Here is an 18,406-nt window from a genome sequence, read left to right on the forward strand (position 1 = left end):
TGTGGCGGTGGTGCATTTGCGACAATAAAAAAAAAATAATAAAATAAAAAAAAAAGTAAAAGAAATTTGAAGGCGTGGCGGCTATGATTTAGCAGTGGCGGGCCGCCACTGCTAAATGAATGTAGAGGAAACACTGAGTTACGTAACGTCTTGTGTAGTGTAGTTGTGCATGAACTAAGGGTCAGCTGATATCAGCAATATTTAATCCAACAATTCCATTGACATCTAGGGAAACCCATTATATAAGGCCTTTATATATGTTTATACACACAGGAAATCTGACCTCTGCATTTAACCCATCCATGAGTAGTGAACACATACACACACACACACACACACACACACACACACACACACACACACACACACACACACACACACACACAAGCAGTGGGCAGCACCTGGGCAGCAGGGTTAGGTTTTTTTCTAAAGTTTCTAACAAGTATGAGTAATACCATGATTCACAGGCCTGACATTTGAGAGACAACTGTAAATGTTAAATGACTGTCCATGCCTGACACAATCACCAATTCACAATTGCGACTCTTTTGTTTTGAGGTATCCCCCCTGATCAGCAGCGTCTCATCTTTGCTGGAAAGCAGCTCGAGGATGGACACACCTTGTCGGACTACAACATCCAGAAGGGTAGGTGAAACTTCCACCGTGCTGAACTATCACTAAAATGATAAGGTACAGGTGTTGCTGTCTACAGCTTTTTCCATTGTTGATGTATCATGATTATTTGCCCTTTTCCTTCCTTCCTCCCTCAGAGTCCACCCTCCACCTTGTTCTGCGTCTGAGAGGGGGCATCATTGAGCCATCCCTGAGACAGCTGGCTCAAAAGTACAACTGTGAGAAGATGGTCTGCCGCAAGTATGTATACAAACCTAGCACACTGTTATACAAGTGAGTCTGAGGGTACAAGAAGGATTTGTCACGGGGAAGGACATAAAACAGGCAGTGCTCATCAAGGACACATCTGTCTTGCTTATGCGTTCACACATTGTGGCAGGACTGTCTTGTGTCTTCTTAGTGAAATAAAATAACTTTAAAATTGGTCCAGTTTGTTATGAATTTCCCTGCTTATGTTAATGGTTGAAAAAAATTTGGAAAAAAAATAATTTGTTTACAGTGAGGAGGGTGTTATGGCTTTTTTCCTGCTCCTAATGGGGGCATGGAAGAATAGGTCAGAGAACTACTGTCCTAACTTAATGGTAGCACTTTAAGTTGGCTGATAGAGTTCAAAAAGTTTGAATCTAATCAGTGGGTTATCGAGGCCCTCACTAAACCATTCAGCTATTTTGATTGTCATCTAGTGAAAATATGGCTTAGAACAGGAGAGGTAGCAAAATGTTTCATATTTGTTTTGTGTTTCTAAATGAGGAAAAAAGTTGTAGCAGTCAATCAATGCTATATTACTTTGATCTAACAGTTTTTTCCCCTCATGTCAGGTGCTACGCTCGTTTGCATCCACGTGCCGTCAACTGTCGCAAGAAGAAGTGCGGACACACCAGCAACATCAGACCCAAGAAGAAGCTGAAGTAGAAAAAACTGGAGTCAGTGATCAGTGTTGTCAATAAAACATTTTGACAAGCAAGACTGATAATAGTTCATGTCTTACATTTGGATAAATATTATGGCAGATATAAAATTCATTAACCAGATGGTCCACACACACAGAAGACAGTGACTGTATTCTTTGCTTTTATTTCCAAACTGTCATGACAACAGCTCAAAGTTTGACACACAGAGCTGGCATGACTGTCCACAATCATCCTTAAAATACAACAGTAAGGCTTGAAAAAATTAATACAAACACAGCATTATAGACCACGTTAAACAATACAGTCTGTGTGATAGAAAGACTCAGTGAAGTAGACATTCTGGTTTTCTTTTTTCATACAGCACAGCCACACTCACGGCCTATGCCATACAGTCTTGTCCACAGCTAAAGGTAACGTGCTGAAAAAAGACAGAAGGCAGAAAATGTCTCTTAAAGTTCCTTGAATGCATCACACCAATCAGAGCGACATGTTTATTAAGATGTATCATAAATAAGTTGCTTAGTGCTGTGTTAAGAGATGAAGCACAGGACAATTACTTAGACTGGGCCAGTCAGTTAAACTTATCTGCATGACTAAGTGATGACTTGTATTTCTTATGGTTACTCATTAATTACTGTAGCGTTACTGAATCATGTATCATTTTGAAAACACTTATTTATCCTAATTTTAATTGTGTAACATAGCCTATCTACTAACATGTATTTAAGAAGTACTGTAACTTACTTTTGAATTAAACGCTTCCTACAAGCTTAAATGAGGATGTGTTAATAGACAAGCTGCTGAAAGACCTTATCAATGACTCTGCTCGTAACATTTGATCTTTGGTGTCAATATTCAGATCTACTCTTTAAATTCATGCCGCCCCCTAATATCAAATACTATTAGCATACTATTCCTTTTTTTCTTTTTACATATATTCCATTGTTTATTCCTGTGGAAAAGCACCACATAGAACCACTCTGTCCTTCACATTATAGTTGCTACATGATGCATGGGTGACTACAACACCATACACGAGTTAATCTCTGCACAAATCAAACTTTGTTGACTGCTAATTCGGTAATAATTATGTCGTATGCAGGTTGTTAAACAGGCAAATCTCTTAAAAGTAATTTTGTCTTGCGCACTCTCTTATTTGCATTCACTTTTCACTGAGAATAAGTTCCTTTCCATATATGCATCGACTCATTTTGTTGTACAGATGTTTAAATATCACCTGTCAGTTGAAAAAAACAAGGCCTCTTATCGTTCATATTGACACTGCATTGCCTTTTTTTTTTTATACAAAAGTCATAATTATGAAAAACTACAAGCACCAGTTCTCAATATTAAATGTCTAGCACTGTTAAGCACTTACCTTAAAGTTGGTTTATTGCATTGAATGTTACCCTTGAAAGCAACATGAAGCGTTACATTAGATTGGACAAGCAATACCATGTATATGATGCTGCTTAGGCCAACACCTACAGTATGATGTTGAGTACAGCACAGCCACTGCTGCAACACACACATGGAGTAACCTTCCTGCGGCCGAGGTGGTTCTTGTGCTTGAGGAGGACAGGGACCAGCTCCATCGTGTTTTGTTTACTGGCTGCTGCCGTGGCCACAATAACTTTAACCCTGTCTCCCGCTCCAGCTCTCTCGTGGATTGTGTTTTTTCCTTCTTACTTGTCGATGAGTTTGACCAGGCTCTGGCGAAGGTCATTAAGGTCAAAGATCTTGATGTCCAGAATTTCAATTGCCCTCTGGATTTCATTGTCCATGCGATCCCGTTCCTCCAGAGAGTTACTCAGGTTCTGCTCTGTGTTCTGGATGCGCCTCTCCAAGTCAGAATTACGCATCTCCATCTCCTGCAGAGAAGGGGAATAAAAGGGGGATGCCAAGCAAGGAAAATTGTAAAAACTTAATTTAACTACTAATTGTTTAACTATTACTCAATAAATGTGTTCATGTCACATGTAATAATCACACTCCTACCCGCAATCTGTGCATGGCCTCATCTCTATCGTGTTCCATTTCGTGGTACTCTGCTTTCTTGCTTTGCAAAATGTGGATCTCCTGGAAAAGAATGAAAGGTTCGTATGAGTTTGAGTAGCTGCATCATTCATCCGACACCTGTGACAAACATTGCAGCTTTTCACCTCTGACATCAGCTGATGAGAAAATGGAACAATGAAGTACCAACCTCATCTTTGGCCTTCAGCAGGGCCTCCAGCTCCTCCAGAGACTGGGTCAGCTCATCCTTCAGCAGGTCACTGGGGCCATGGCCTCCATGTGTCTCCAATTCAGCCACCTTATAACACACACACACACACACACACACACACACACACACACACGTTGGGTCACTCTCAGATCCACACAGAATTCTTAAAAGATTAAAGCCAACATGACATTTACATAAACTTAGTTATTCCCAATAAGGCACTTCAGACTCTCAGGTCAGCTAACCAGTGTCTACTGGATGTCCGCCCAAAGTCTGAAATAGTTTCCATCTCACTATTAGGTCATCCAAACCAATTGATTTATTTTTGTTGGTCAATTTGATGTTATTTCTGCTTCGTCAACTCTATTTTGTTGCTCTTGGGTTTGTTTGATATTTCCTTGCTAAATGCATTCATTGTGAAGCATTTTGTATATTTTTTTAAAAAGTGCTATATGTAAATCTTTATTTACTTACTATTACAAATAAACCTAGATGGTGTCAAGGGTTAGGCTGAATCAATTAGTCACTGTTGAATTTCATGTTGACTATTAGTCATTTACAATGTTGAAATCTAAGCTGGAGTTAAATTGTGGTTATCGTCATAATAGAAAAATTATAGAAAAATGTTGCGCAAAATGAACATAATTACAAACTGCTGTACTTCTGTAATTCTTCAAAGTCTCTGATCTACAGACGAGCTCTCAACACTAGACTGGGGTGTTGTCACAGCCAAACAGCTAATAATACTCTATAGGATTCAGTTTCTTTGTGAGAATTTTCAGTGTGACACACTTCCATTTTTATCTGCTTATTTTGACTATTTTTTTTTTTGACTGTAACTAGAAGTTATAATTTGTAACTAGGATTCGTTAACAGGCAGATGATCACCATTATCAGGTAAAGAGGAGTGCGATCCTCACTGCAGAGTCATCTGGGCCCCATGAATCAGAGAGAAACAGACTCCTCTAAAAATGCCCCCGTGTCTGACAGAGACAGGCTGGATTATTTTAAACCATGTATGGTTGAGACTAGAAAGAAGAAGAAGAAAAAAAAAAAAGAAAAAAAAAAGGAGAACCGAGTAGATGCCAGCTCCCTCTGGTGATTTTTCATTTTTTCCTAACTGGGGCATTGAAAGTAGGATATTGCTGTCCTACAAACCCCTCTCCCTCTCACACCACCCCAGAGACGTGAACCATTTTCAGCCACCTGGTCCCCTTCCTCCGATACAAAGAACTAAGGCTGAAGGAAACAGGGTTCTCACTCGTATGAATTCATTTGGACCAAAATGGTTAAAACTGTTGAAATACCAGACGATTGTTAGAGAATTCAAAAGCAGTGATCGATACTGTAGAGCCGGGCTATAACTGAGAGGGATCAACGTATTAAAGCGTTGAATCAGACGGGTTTGTAATTGTAAGCCTGAGGCGAGGTCGTTCCTTGAGGAATCAGCTCCCAGCAAAGGTGAAAATACCTTTTATTGATGAGTGGGGATGGGAGGGGGGTGGGGGCGTCTGCATCCACTGGAACCTGAAAGGTAATTCAAGTGTAAAACCCTCCTGAGGCTCAGTGTATGTGGACCAAACTCCCTCGTGGTGAAATGTGACATTGCCGTGTACATACGGCAGTGAACCGGTTCAACCAGCAGAGAACACCTTGATTAAAGCTTTGCAGGGGAAACGCCTGCAGCACAAGTCACATCAAAGAATGATGAAGTGTGTTACCGGCCTCTCTAACTTGTCCTTCTTTTTCTGGGTACTTCAAAACCAAGGAAATGAAGTGTGTGAAAGCGACGGCCCAATCAAAACCAGCATGACCTTCCTCTGCAGAGAAAGATGTGCAGCTGCCGTTACTGAAAGCAACAGATTGACAGACTGTGTCCCGTCAGCTTCACCTTGTTCTTGTTTGAGAAAAGCTTTTCTTCTGCAGTAACCCGAGTGTCTGTTCTTGTTACAGAGCTTCACAGCTCCAGCATTGATAATTAGGTGTGACCTTAACCATCAGCTTCGGCCCTGCAGGTTCCTACAGAATGAACAAGGACTTGGCTGCACACGAAGGCCAAAGGACTTCAGGAGCCACAAGAGGGAACAACTACTTTTCAGTGTTTGACTCAATAATGCTTGAATTGCTTTTTTGGCCCAATTTAATTTCTCATTAACCAACTGTGTCTCATCTTTGAACTGATCTTTTTCTACGTGAAACTCTGCTACTAGAAACACGGCACTGAGGGCAATGTTTCTAAAAAGTTTTAATCAATCCATCCACCCAAACCACTTATCCCGTTTTGGGTCTGTTACGGGTCTAACGCACACCCATGGGCAATTCAAAGTTTGTAATTCACCTTTTGACAATGGAAGAAATGTTCTGAATTTCTCCATCTCCACCCTCCATAGAGGACCTGGGTCTACTGATCGATTTACATTTATAAATTCATTTCCACTGACATGCTGCTGTGTCATATCTTTAACCCAAGCTCCTGTGTTGTCAGTTTTCTGTGTGTTAATATAGTAATATTTGTTCTGATACTCAGTAACTAAACTCAGTTATTTTCATGACAGTTTATACGAGACTAAAGTGTAATTTGAACGACCAAACTGAAAAAAAAAAAACCTTTCAAAGAAATCTCTGTTCACTTACTTCAACCAAAAATGAACATTTTGACCGATTGTTGAGTTTTATGTAACATTAGGACAACGTGGCAATTTTACGTCTTTGTCTTTTAGTTATCAACTATACGCAAAACTTCCAGGAAATAACTGAAAATATAATTTTTTACAGCTGATATAAAAACTAATGCTTGGACTGTACACATTCACACACAAATATTCTTACAGCGCTTTTCATTTAGTACTTTTCAACCATACACAGATACACTCACACACTGATCGTGTCGGGGGTCATTTGGGGTTCACTTCAAAATGCGAACTGGTGCTGTACCCTCAACCTGCTGTGTGTGTCTGCTGTTGTAGCAAAAAGCTGCTCTAAACCATTAGGTTTATAAAAGCGACACTCTGGACTTAGCATCCATGTAGTTATTTCTAAGTAAAATCTGTTTAATATATGACAAGACATATCTAATTACTTTTAGGACGTGAAAGCAATAACACTTTTCTACCTCTGCTCACTGATGAACTACCTGAGGTTGGTCATTTATGCAAACACAGGGATGTTTTATCTTGCAGTTGTGAACCTACTAATGCAGCAGTTTGGCTTCGGAAAATTAAAATAATCTGTTCGGAGTGATGCTGTGGTCATTGTTTGCTGGCTGTTTGGGAGATGGCTGACATGAAGCTCTGGGTTGTGTTTTGCATTTGAATGAATATTTTTGTTAAAGGCTAATTCAGTGCTCAGGGTAAACACACTTACACGGAGCACCGTCAATGTGCCCTCTGTGCCCGAGTGCCAGACTGAATACAGTAGAGGCCCACCTGTTCTCGCAGCCTCTCCGTCTCCTCCTGATACGCTGCCAGCTGCTTCTTCCACTGCTCTACATTAGCATTAGCCTCGTGCAAAGCTGCCACCAGCTTGGAGTTGCTGTCCTGCAGAGTGAAGAGCTCAGCTTCCAGGTTCATCTCACAAATAGACCTGAAAAACACAAATACGAAACCTTAAACACATTAAATGATGCATATCTTATCTTATGATAGTATGGCTTATATGGCATATAATTATTACACATATTTTGAAGCAACATGGACAAGGAGTCCTTGGACTACTCAGAAAAAATGTGTATTTGAACATCTATAATTTTAATAGGACGGAAAGCTCTATTCCCGACTACAGTGATTAATTTCACTAATTATAATTTCTGCACTTACAGCTGCTTGTTGTGTCTTTGACTGGAATGAAAACCTGCCACATCTTGTCTACCCAGGGCAGGTAGGGCCATCTGAGTTTACTGTTAAAACCTGAGTCTTGTTTGAAACATAGCAACATGAGGCTGAATACTATCGCTTGTTGTGTAGTAACAGCCAAAGTTTCCCGCTGCCAAAACTTTGGAACATGATGAAACACTGCTGGCCTGTTTAACATGAGCACCAAGCCTCTGGAACACAGTTAAGGAGGTTGAACCGTGGGCTGCAGCCTGCAGCAGCACACCTACGACCCAGAGGGAAGGTCATTTTACAGGTCTTGTTACAAAGCAAAGATACAGTCATTAAAAACGCCCAAACAAGACCAAACAGTAATCCTGGAGGGTTGACTATCGAAAGTCATCTTTATTAACAGACTCATATGCAAAGGCTACTTTTTACAAAGACATTAGAGTAACTGACATGTCTTAACCCAAGCTGGATCATCAAATTTAAGACATTTGTGAGCATCAGGGGACAAAGAAGTAGAACATAGTGGCTGTGCTCTTTGACCAAGATGATTTGACGTTAGGAGTCTCTTTTGTGTAGTTGTTTTCCCATTACAATGATACTTTCCTGCTGACCTTGGTTCCACATACATTCATTTATATTAAGCCCGTTTATAGCTGCACTTACTGTACAAGTCACTTGATTATAAAAATACATAGGAGACATATGAGATCAATAAACGTGATCCATTTCTATCTTTTTTTTCTACAATCTGCAGAAAAGATCAGCTGCTCTTCATCTCCGAGCCTTCGCTCTATCCCTCTACATCTGCAAAGCTTGAGGTTGTCACATGGCAACAGTTTACCATGGTAACCATTCAAGAGCAGCTTTCTGTTGTAATAATTGAACTGTAGGATGTAAAATCATTGTGTGTGGCTCAAAGGACTGAATGAAAGGATGTTTACAAGCCTTATTTGATGCTATGTATGAGTCACCTCAACAGTGGCCTCTTCACGTCCTCGAGAGCTTAAACAAATGGAATCACCCGCCTCACTGCTGGGAAGGTGGATGTTAAAAGGTAAGGGATTACCTGTGTAAATGCCATCAATAGTATTGATCACATGAAATCTGTAACAACCTCAGCTTAGTTCAGCTGGTGTTAAAATTACCCTGGTCAAAATCGTGTATTTTCCAAAACTGCAGTGTGAAGACTGGTCCCATGGTGAAGATGAACTTGTTTGTTAAGATGACTGTTGGTGCACTATAATGTTGCAAATGTCCAAAGGATCTTTAGTCTTTCACAAACCCGACAACAATTTACATCATGTCTCAACAATGTGACTCCTAAATGCCAATGCCAGAACATTTAAGCTTCATATTCAGTGTACAGTCACATGAGTGGCATCAATCTTCTCATCTTACTCTCGCCAAAAAATGAATAAATGAATTACCCAAAAATGTTGACTTACTCTTAATGATAATACACTGTAAAATAATTCCACATTTAACAAAATCTTCTTAAGACACAGACCATTTACTTAAAATCTACTGGAGCTTTCAGCGACATCAGGGGTTTGCTCAGACGTCGTGGAGGATGGTTAGGTCATGTGACAGCAACTTAACCGTCTCCATGACAACTGAGCAGCTCCATCCACTGATGAAAGCTAAGAGACACGTGTTTGTGGGCGATGGATAAAGCGAGAACATTTTACATATGAAAGGTTTAACCTCTTGTTTCTAATCAGTGATCAACTGTTTGAACAGAAGGTGAGATTGGACTCACATCAGAAGAGTTTGTGGTCTCTTTGGTTTCTATTATGTTGGTCGTGCGTACGTGCGTGTGTGCGTGCGTGCGCGTGTATGTGTGTGTGTGTGTGTGTGTGTGTATGTGTGTGTGTGTGTGTATGTGTGTGTGTGTGTTTATAACTTGGTTACCCTTCAGAGAGCATCTTTTTAATACGCTCCTTCTCAGAAGACAGGGTGATGTCCGCGCTCTGGCTGCGGAACAGCTTGTCCTCCGGTCCGTTCACACACATCACAGGTGGAGACTGGAGTTCATCAGAGAGGTCCTGAGAAACACATCAGTAAATGTACTCTCCTAATAACACACATCATTATAACAAAGCAGATTATTGAGAGAGGAGACAAGCCACTCATGAGAACTACTTTTAGTCCAGATTTTTTAATTAAACACATGCAAATAAAGTTAGAGCAGAACTACTCCTAAAAAAAAAAAAAAAATTCTATTTTCTATTTAGAGAGAAAAAGACAGATTTTCAGAGTGTATTTGCACACATATTGTATTATTTTGTGCTTTAAATGACTTCCAGAGACAGTTTCTGTTTCGCATGGTGCCAGATGATACATAGTCAAAGCAATAATGGAAGACTCACCTGTGAGAACTAGAGAGGAAATCCATCAGGTAGAAAAACAGACAAAGAAACATATCAACACAAAGAACACCATACATAATGACCTTTGCAGAATATCACAATCAGAGTCATACTTGGCTGTATGATCAGTTACTGCCACTTGGCAAAAATCGAGTACAATTAATTGATGTAGTTGGCAATTTTCTGCAGCTTTGGCTTCTGCGATGTGTTCATTAAATCGATAAAGACGTGGAGTGAGAGACATCACTTGGAATGTGTTCAGCTGTAGAATTGAAAGGAAATGGGTATGTTCCTCATGACCAAGCAGATGTGACTGATGGGTAATTATTCTCTATTGATCAAAAGAGCCCTGGGCTGATTACATTTTCATCATTACAGTGTTTGAGACGAAGGCTCAGTAGCAGTGGGTGGAGAAAATGCGGATAAGGTGCACTGCTGAGCAGCACGGGATAATTTTACCACCGTCCTAGTTTTCCTCACTTTCACTTCCCTCCGAGACAAGTGACCCAGCTCATCTTTCCCTTGCCTTTCTTTCTTTTCTCTCCATCCCTCCTTTGAGTCAATCACAGCGGCCATGTCTAATAGCTGAACTGCTGCAGAGTAACACAGGTGTATTCATCTAACCTTGGCCTGCGCTCGCAGTGTCTCCCCAATCCCAAATCCCAAAGTGCAAAAAATGCGTGGCTGGTTATTTCTTGTGTATCATGACAAATTTTTCACATTTACACTCTCTGCTTGATACCTGCAGAGTCTCGCTCTACTTTCATGTTTACGTTTGTTTTCTAAAAAGGGCAGAGCTCACCTGAGGAGCAGCGATGCTCAGCGCTGTGTTGACCAGTTCTTTATCCTGCGACTTTTCTCGCGCCAGACGAGCTGCATCTTTCACCTCCTTAAACTTCTCTGAAAACTTTTCAAAAGGGTACAAGTGATAAACCGGTTAACTGTTTCACTCGTTAATCACTGGAAATGTACGGTGAGTAAAAAAAGGGACGTTTTTTTCAGTGCTTTAACCTCTGTAAACTTTGGTATCATTTACCTGGTGCAGCTGTTGTTCCGTAGCAAAACCCAGACCATAGACAGTGTTGGCCCTGCTGTCGGCCCACTGACCAAACTTCTGGGACGTCTTGGTGAACGTCATGCTGGGTGTAACAGTGCAGTTGATAATTGCCTGCAGATGCAGAGATTAACAAAACAGATCATCTCATAAGGTGGGATTCCAACATGTGAACAAAACAGAGGATTCTGGGAGTTCAGACGCATAAAACAAACCAACAAAGTCTTAGTGAGTGAGAGCGTCAGAGAAATGTGACGACTATGTAGTTTTTTCTTTTTGCTAAAGGGAGAGTCATCAGGAGAGGGTCAGAAACAGAGCAGTTGGGATTTGTTAATATAATTTTGTTATGTTTGTTAAAAATATGTCATTTTGGGACATTGGGGGAGGAATTTTTCCTAATTCAAGGAACGTTGGAGAGGCTTTTTTTAGAATCAGAGATACTCAATAGTTCCTAACCTCCATGTTTTAGCTAATTTTTTCACAACACTTGGCCTGTTTCAGACACTGTGACACAATAGCATCTTCTTTACATGCTAGTCTTTTTCTTTTTTTTGTTTGATAAATTCTTTACTTTTGAACAGGAAAGCAACAGCAAAATGTAAAGAAAAAAAATATACTATGATGACTTAAACATAAAATATTAATTCTTTTTTTTTTATACAGTTCTTCCCTGATCGACATATTTTCCATTTTACATCTGGTTAACTGCAGAAATCACCAGTTTTATTGAATTATCTACCTAAAAATGTCTTTTTTTTTTTTTTGGAAATAAAGGTTTAAAGAGATGCATCGTAATTTGATTATTTCACCTGCACAAACCTCGTCAACACTGAGATAACATGATGTTTCACATGTTTGCTAGAAAAGTGAAGAACACAGGAAAACATTTGTGCTTACTGTGACATTTGTGGAGCATTAATTCTCCACTAGGATCACTGGCTATCAGCTATTTTCAAGCTCTTTCTCCCTTGAGACATGTTTGTTCTTTTAAAAGCGACTGTTTTGAACATGATCAAAAACCAACGCTCTGCCACATCACAAGCGCTTACTGTTCAAAGCGAGAGCAGAGGAAAATTTCAATTATATTTCTTCCAAAGAGATGGGCAGCAGTAAAGTTACACAAACACAGCAAATCCACCAGGTTCATCACCTCATTGTCAGGGAAGTGGCTGAAGCCACCTCTTTCCCCCTGAGCACACCAGAAAAAAATATTAGAACAGACCTATTTATAAACCTTTTTACGTCATCCCCAGCGTTACAATAATGGGACTGATTTAAAATCCCGGACTTACAGGGCAACAGCAGCTTGGGAGGATGCTTTTTCCTCCTTTTTCTCCTCAAACAAATGATTACATGAACTCTACAGTCGGCATTTCTACGGTTTGACATAACATGTTGGACGGTGGCAACAGCAGTGAAGATTATTCTGGAGGCAGACACCAGTCCTGGCAGGATTGGGCTGCTGAACGACCAACTGCCACCCCGCACTGCCTTCTGGGAGGCAGAAATGTGGGTCAGACCAGAGGTGCTAAGAAGAGATCAGATAGACCCCCCCCCCCCCCTCCACTCCAGCGCTTGATGTGGCCTCTTCCCCGTAATCTAAATCCACAGGCCTGTGAGACAGACGCTTTGGTTGCTGATTTGTTAAAAGTCACCTTTATTGCACATTTCCTAACCTCACAGAGGAAAATCAATGTGAAGCTGCTGTTTGTCCCGCTTTGTTTGGCCTCTGGCTTTGTTACAAATACTGAAAAGCCTCTCTTGATGCCAAGGGCCACCAGCCTCATTGTAGTGTAACACTACTTTGAGAAAATCCCTCAGAAACACGTGCTTGATCATGAAATATACATCATTTACAATGCGTGCAGGCTACGAAACTGTGGAACCATATATCGTTATATTTTTCTCACCTTGGTCCCACCCACACTGATGATGCGGTAGACATTACGGTTGGCATCATAGAAGAAGGACACGGTGACGGCATGCTTGCTGGCTGGGATCCAGTTCCTCTTGGTGGCAGGGTCGATCTGGAAAACATGGGCCCGGGCGCTGAAGATCGGCTGCTCCCTGGAGGAGGAAACACAGGGGTGGTGATGAGATAAGAATTTTGATTGGGAATGTCAAAGTGCAAATCTTCAGGTCAATTAAATATGATTTATGTGATTGAATATAATGTTGTAAACTCTACAAAACAAGACAAAAATCTTTTTGCATGGACTAAACTGAACTTTTCAAACTTTTTCCATTAAAGCTCATTATTGTGCAATCCTGTTCATTTTTTGTCTCACTTTTGCTTAAAATAGAAATCCTTGATTATTTTCATAATGAGACATCTCCGTCTGTCTGTCTGCCATCCAGGGACAGACGCTGGAATCATCCTTTGGCTCGCTCCTACACTTTTTCCTGCGTCATTCACCAGCCGCCATACAGGGCTGTGACTTAACTGGCAAATGATGTTGACTAAAACGCTCTGAACCGTCTCCAGAGTCGTTCACCCTCCACCCTCAGCTCTGCTCCTGGCAGTGTTTGCAGAGATGTTTCCTGGATACGAGGTAAATACATCAAAGCAACAAAGTCGCTGGTGCTGCGAGGTGGTTTAGCCACTGTCATGTGGTATGAATAGCAAGACTGCTAAAGGTCTTTCTCTTCTCCTCTTCAGCTGGAGTCAGCCCAGGCCAGGCAGGACATTTACAGCACTGAGTATTCCCACACTTTAAATATAAGATAAAGCAGAGTACATATGACATAATGCTGGCAAAAGTTTTGTCTAACTATCTAAGTATGTGACCAAATTTCACTGCTGAAATTTTGACCTCATGATGGATGAAAAGTCACCAAAGTTAATCCTATTCACTCTGACATGAATCAGTGTACAAAATTTCATGAGACACCCAATAATTTTCACTAGAGATAAAAAAAAAAAAAATATGAACCACGTGGTGTCACTGGATGAAAAGTCAGGGGATCGTCAAAGTCATTACTGTTAATCTTCCAGACACTATGGATATCTGTACCGAACACCAGGGCAACCCATTCAATATTTAGACCAAATAGGTGGACTGACACATTAACACTGCCATTCCTAGAGCCAGAAAATAAACCATTGATGAGGTCCTATTGCAGGGCCACTTGTGTTTGAAATGTCAAATTGAGGCAGATTATTAACTTCAATCCTGATGTGACGATACCAACATCGATTAGACATCTCAAGGATTTTAATATCAGGACAAGATGCTGCTGTTCTTCACTTGTGTCTTTGCTGCTCGCCTCCTTCTCACCTAAATGTTCTCCAAAAAGCCCAATTAAAGTATGAAATGGTTAAAACCAGGACACCTCTTCTTCTATCCAGTGTTGTAAATTGCTGTGGCTGTTCCCAGTAGAACGGTGTGATTTTGGCCAGTCACTGTGCATTTATATCTGACCCCATTAGTGACACACAAATCCAGTATTGGTCTCTGTGTGTCTTCTCGCCGTAGGAGATCATGATAAAAGAGAAATGTTATGTGAACTGGCGCATGCAGCGTTTCAAGGACTGACTGTGGAGATGTTGATATGAACAGTGGCATTTTGACGGCACTCCAGTGTCATAATAACCTGCGCTATAAGTCTTCTCATCTCGCAGTAATCCCCTGTCGTCACTGGATCTGCTGCTTAGTTTCCACAACCACTGATACACTGGTCTGAGGTCTGACTGGGACAAGACACTAAGATGATTGCAGCCTGTTTGAAGCTCTTTCTAGTGATAAGTATCTGCTTAGTGTGTACATATGAATTTGACTTTTACTACTTTTAGATAATGCAATAACTTTAATTTATGGCAATGACGAAGAAGGTTGAAGGCTGACATACAGTTCATTCTTCAAGTCGAAACAAGGAAGCTGTACAACTTAAAGCCGCCTGCCGCGCTGTGGCGATTTAGTATTACACTTCCATGAAGTTGCTGTACTTCAAAAATACAGGAACCCCTAATCTTTCAAACTCCATGTCCCCAGATTATAATGCTGGTTTTTTGTCAAATATTTGAAGTCTAAAGCCAAACCCAAGATAAATGATAAAATAACACTTTAAAAAGCTTGCCTCAGAGACCTTACAGACCTTAAATGACCTTGTGTGAAACTGGAGGTATGTCCCTTTAACTGCAGAAAAATCCACCCGTATGAAAACACTTCAGCACTGCACTCATCTAGACAGGAGTCTGTCTCCTGATGGTACAGCTGAACCAGAGATATCATCTTTTTCACTACAAACATTCCTCTTCCTTGTGAAAACATGACACCTACATTACCCACAATGCAACTTTACTGCCAACAGTTAGGCCAGGGATTATGTTAGTGGTGGATACTTTAGCCTCATGCTACTAGTCTGAAGCAGAGATGAGGAGCAAGTTAAAGGGGTCTGATGACCTCACACTCAACAGATTTTCTTTTTTCATTTTCAATCTAATAGTCCTCAAACCAGACGCTGCCTCAAGTGACATCACATGTGGCACTTGAAGACTTCATGCGGCCCCTCTGGAGCCACAAAGACTTTATACCACTTTTTACAGATATGCAGTAGTCCTCCCCAAGACCCGTTAAAAACACGTTTTTTATGGGGTGGCCCTTTAACTCTCAACCATCACATGCATTTAAGTTACGTAAAGATAGAATATTTTACTACAAAAACATTAAGATTTCCCTGAAAATATAAGTAATGTAATTATTCTATTGAGTCCAGCTACTAATGTTTATTTTGTGATTATTTTCATGATTGATTGAATAATTCTTTGGTCTATAAAACCTCAGAAAATAGTGAAAACTGCTGCGATTTCCTAAAAGAAAAACATTAAAAAAATTGCTTGTCTTGTCTGATAGAAATTAAGATTTTTATCATATAAGAAAAGGTAAAACAACAAATCTTCACATCTGAGAAGCTGGAACTAGTTAATAGTTTCAGCTGTATGTATAATGATGGTTATTAGCCTTGGAGGTCCAATACTTTTATTTAGCACTAAGTCACTGAGGCCTGGGCATCGCTCACATGTTTGTGAAGCCCCGTAGAAGGGCAGTGGGAAAGGAGGGAAAGGTCCCACACTCAATTATAAAGTTGTGCTGTTACTACCACGCTTTGACCTTGCCTGAGGTTTGGTGTCTGTGCTCTCCTGCTGAATATCTGGCATCTAACAGCTTTGACCTGAAAAACATGCACAACTTCACCAACACTCAAGCGCACCCCGGAATCAAACCTGCAACACCCCTAAGGCAGGTATAAAACAGTGTGGGCTCATGTTTTTGTGTGTGTGCGCGTGTGCATGTGTGTGTCTCTATTAACTGGACAGCAGTTGATCATTTCTCAATGATCTTCAGAGGCTCGACCTTCATCCTCAGCAGATGGATGTGGCCTACAGGGCTTAGCGGGGGTGCCTAAGTATAACAAAGCCTGACAGTGATTGGATGGAGGTAGGGGCTACACCTCAGGATAACCCCACTAATTCCTACCACAATCTCCAATATCCGCAATCCGCTTCACTGAGGTTCTCCTGCCACCCTCTGATCTGATCTCTACATCTTTTATACGCAGCTGTTTAACATTAGAGAGACAGATTTCTAAATGAATGCAAAGAAACCTCTGTTATTTCTTTCAGTCGGTACCAATCCTCCAGTGCTGCTGGTGCTGAAAGAAAAGAAGTGGCTGCTTGCAACTATGTAGTCTTTGAATAATCCATCTAACAGACAGCAGCACTACGATATCCGGTTTCAGTAAGCAGCCAACACAACTGGCTGTGGCAGTTCACAGCTGCCCTACTACAGATTAATTCTCGCATAAGAACAAACACAATCGACAAATCAGACATAAGTTTCGACATAAATTTGAAGGAAATTAGCAGCTTCATTCACTAATGTCTGCTCTGCACCCCTGTCCTCCTTTTTTTTATAGTTACAACTTCAATAAAAGCTTCATAAGTACAGTCATTACTAAGAATTATGGATCAAATCGGCTGAAGACTCTGGGGCCACACAGAGTCAAAACATCACAGAACATGAAGGTTTTAATTGAACAGATTCATCAAGTGTGAACTGAATCTGTGTTAGTACAATGGTGAAAAAGAAACCAGAGCGGTGCTCCAGATGTGCTGCAGAGCAAAAAAACATCACAGGACTCATACTGTGTGACACAAGTGTCTTAATTTTGTGTTGCAGCATTACTATCATTTCAAACTATTAATATAACTGATTTTTTCCCTTAAGTTCAGGCTAACCTCTCATATCAAGATCATAAGGAATTTTCTTCAGGTTTGTGTGTGGTTGGCATCCCAAGGTCACAAGTAGCCTACAGGAGATAAACATTTCATCTGGGGAAAATAAAACAAGGCCAGGCTGGTAAATGTTCAAACTCAGACTCAAAATGTTCTTACCTTTCTCTGTGGTGAGGAAACATCTTACAAGGTGACTGAGACTTCTTTTCTACAAAAAAGATGGGAGAGAGTTGAAGCATTAACCCAACAACTCTTAGTCCAAATGATTACAGAATCTTTAAAATAGTACAAAGAGTTTGTTTCGCTGAATTAACAACAAACTCTCAATTTTCTCTTTAAGCCTAATTAAATCTAGGCAATACTAACCCAGCCACACTTACCCCATTTCGGTGTAAACCCTTGTTGAGTCTGTTATCTAACAATAATTCCGCACTCAAACCGTTGTTGCTATCCCAGTCACTCTCCCCTTTCTTTCCCTCTGAGCCACCAGATGCTGAGACTCCTGCTTTATTCTCCAGGGGGGAAGGTTTTTACTGCAAGGCGCTACACAGCCTGCTGCAGCCTGCAAAGTGTCAGCCCCGTCCTGTCCTGGTCACCGGGGTCCGCCGGATACCTCTGCGGAGAGCGGGGAGTCACAACCCGGGGGCGACTGAGCGGCTGAGCTCGATGATTGAAGTGACCGCGGTCCCGTCTGTGTCCATGTTAGACCAGAGGAGCAGCAGCTGCTCTCTCCTTTCCTCTCTCTTCCTCTCAGCTCGTCCCGCTGGTCGCAGCTCTCTGCCCCCCTTGCCTCCAGTTTTCAGCTCTCCATCCAGCTCGCATTCAACAGTGGGACCTGGCCGACAGTAGAGTACCACCTGCTGGCTCTAAAGGCTCCGAGCAGCGGCTACAGCTGTTGTGAGGCGGTGAAGCAGCGAATCTGTGTCAACCTGCCTGCAGCCAATGAGCCTGCATGTGTGCATACCGCAAACTGGATCTTATAGGTCTGCGTGGAGCTGCCAGTTTTAAGGCTTAATGAAGCATCGTCCCGAAGGACAAGTCATGACCTAAAAAGACTTATTCAGAGTCATACTACAGCACATTCAGGGTATAGCTGTAATAAAACTATAGATTTTTATATCATCAGAAATGTTAAAGCTGCAGGTGGTTCTGTCCT

At 41.1% G+C, this 18,406-nt stretch overlaps 2 protein-coding genes across 2 annotated transcripts in view; one reads left to right on the top strand and one right to left on the bottom strand.

Annotated features, from left to right (window-relative positions):
* Positions 1 to 1,597, top strand: part of LOC111671125 (ubiquitin-ribosomal protein eL40 fusion protein-like) — a 2,920-nt gene extending 1,323 nt beyond the window's left edge. The window contains exons 3-5 of the mRNA XM_023428147.2: positions 559 to 645; positions 771 to 873; positions 1,452 to 1,597. Of these exons, the coding sequence (XP_023283915.1) occupies positions 559 to 645; positions 771 to 873; positions 1,452 to 1,545 (284 nt within the window). The 3' untranslated portion in view covers positions 1,546 to 1,597. The remainder of the gene's footprint in view (positions 1 to 558; positions 646 to 770; positions 874 to 1,451) is intronic.
* A 94-nt stretch (positions 1,598 to 1,691) lies between these two features.
* LOC111671124 (homer protein homolog 3) lies at positions 1,692 to 18,342 on the bottom strand. The gene is made up of 10 exons (XM_023428145.2): positions 17,631 to 18,342; positions 17,410 to 17,458; positions 12,926 to 13,082; positions 10,998 to 11,129; positions 10,764 to 10,868; positions 9,504 to 9,637; positions 7,197 to 7,353; positions 3,751 to 3,858; positions 3,543 to 3,623; positions 1,692 to 3,415 (listed from the first exon to the last, which is right to left on the bottom strand). Exons 2-10 carry the CDS (start codon positions 17,430 to 17,432, stop codon positions 3,230 to 3,232), a joined length of 1,083 nt encoding a protein of 360 aa, XP_023283913.1. The 5' UTR covers positions 17,433 to 17,458; positions 17,631 to 18,342; the 3' UTR covers positions 1,692 to 3,229.
* Between the last annotated feature and the right edge of the window lie 64 nt (positions 18,343 to 18,406).

This window comes from Seriola lalandi, unplaced genomic scaffold, assembly GCF_002814215.2.
Source record: "Seriola lalandi dorsalis isolate HSWRI2012SDOR001 ecotype SW California unplaced genomic scaffold, Sedor1 jcf7180002054866, whole genome shotgun sequence".
Classification (NCBI taxonomy): Eukaryota; Metazoa; Chordata; class Actinopteri; order Carangiformes; family Carangidae; genus Seriola; species Seriola lalandi.

Coding starts and splice junctions, on each gene's coding strand:
- LOC111671124 (XM_023428145.2), bottom strand. CDS start 17,432: ATGTTTCCTCACCACAGAGAAAG. Junction 9,638..10,763: donor TGAGCATCGCTGCTCCTCAG/GTGAGCTCTGCC, acceptor TGTGTTTCTCAG/GACCTCTCTGATGAACTCCA. Junction 3,624..3,750: donor TGCTGAAGGCCAAAGATGAG/GTTGGTACTTCA, acceptor ATTCTTTTCCAG/GAGATCCACATTTTGCAAAG.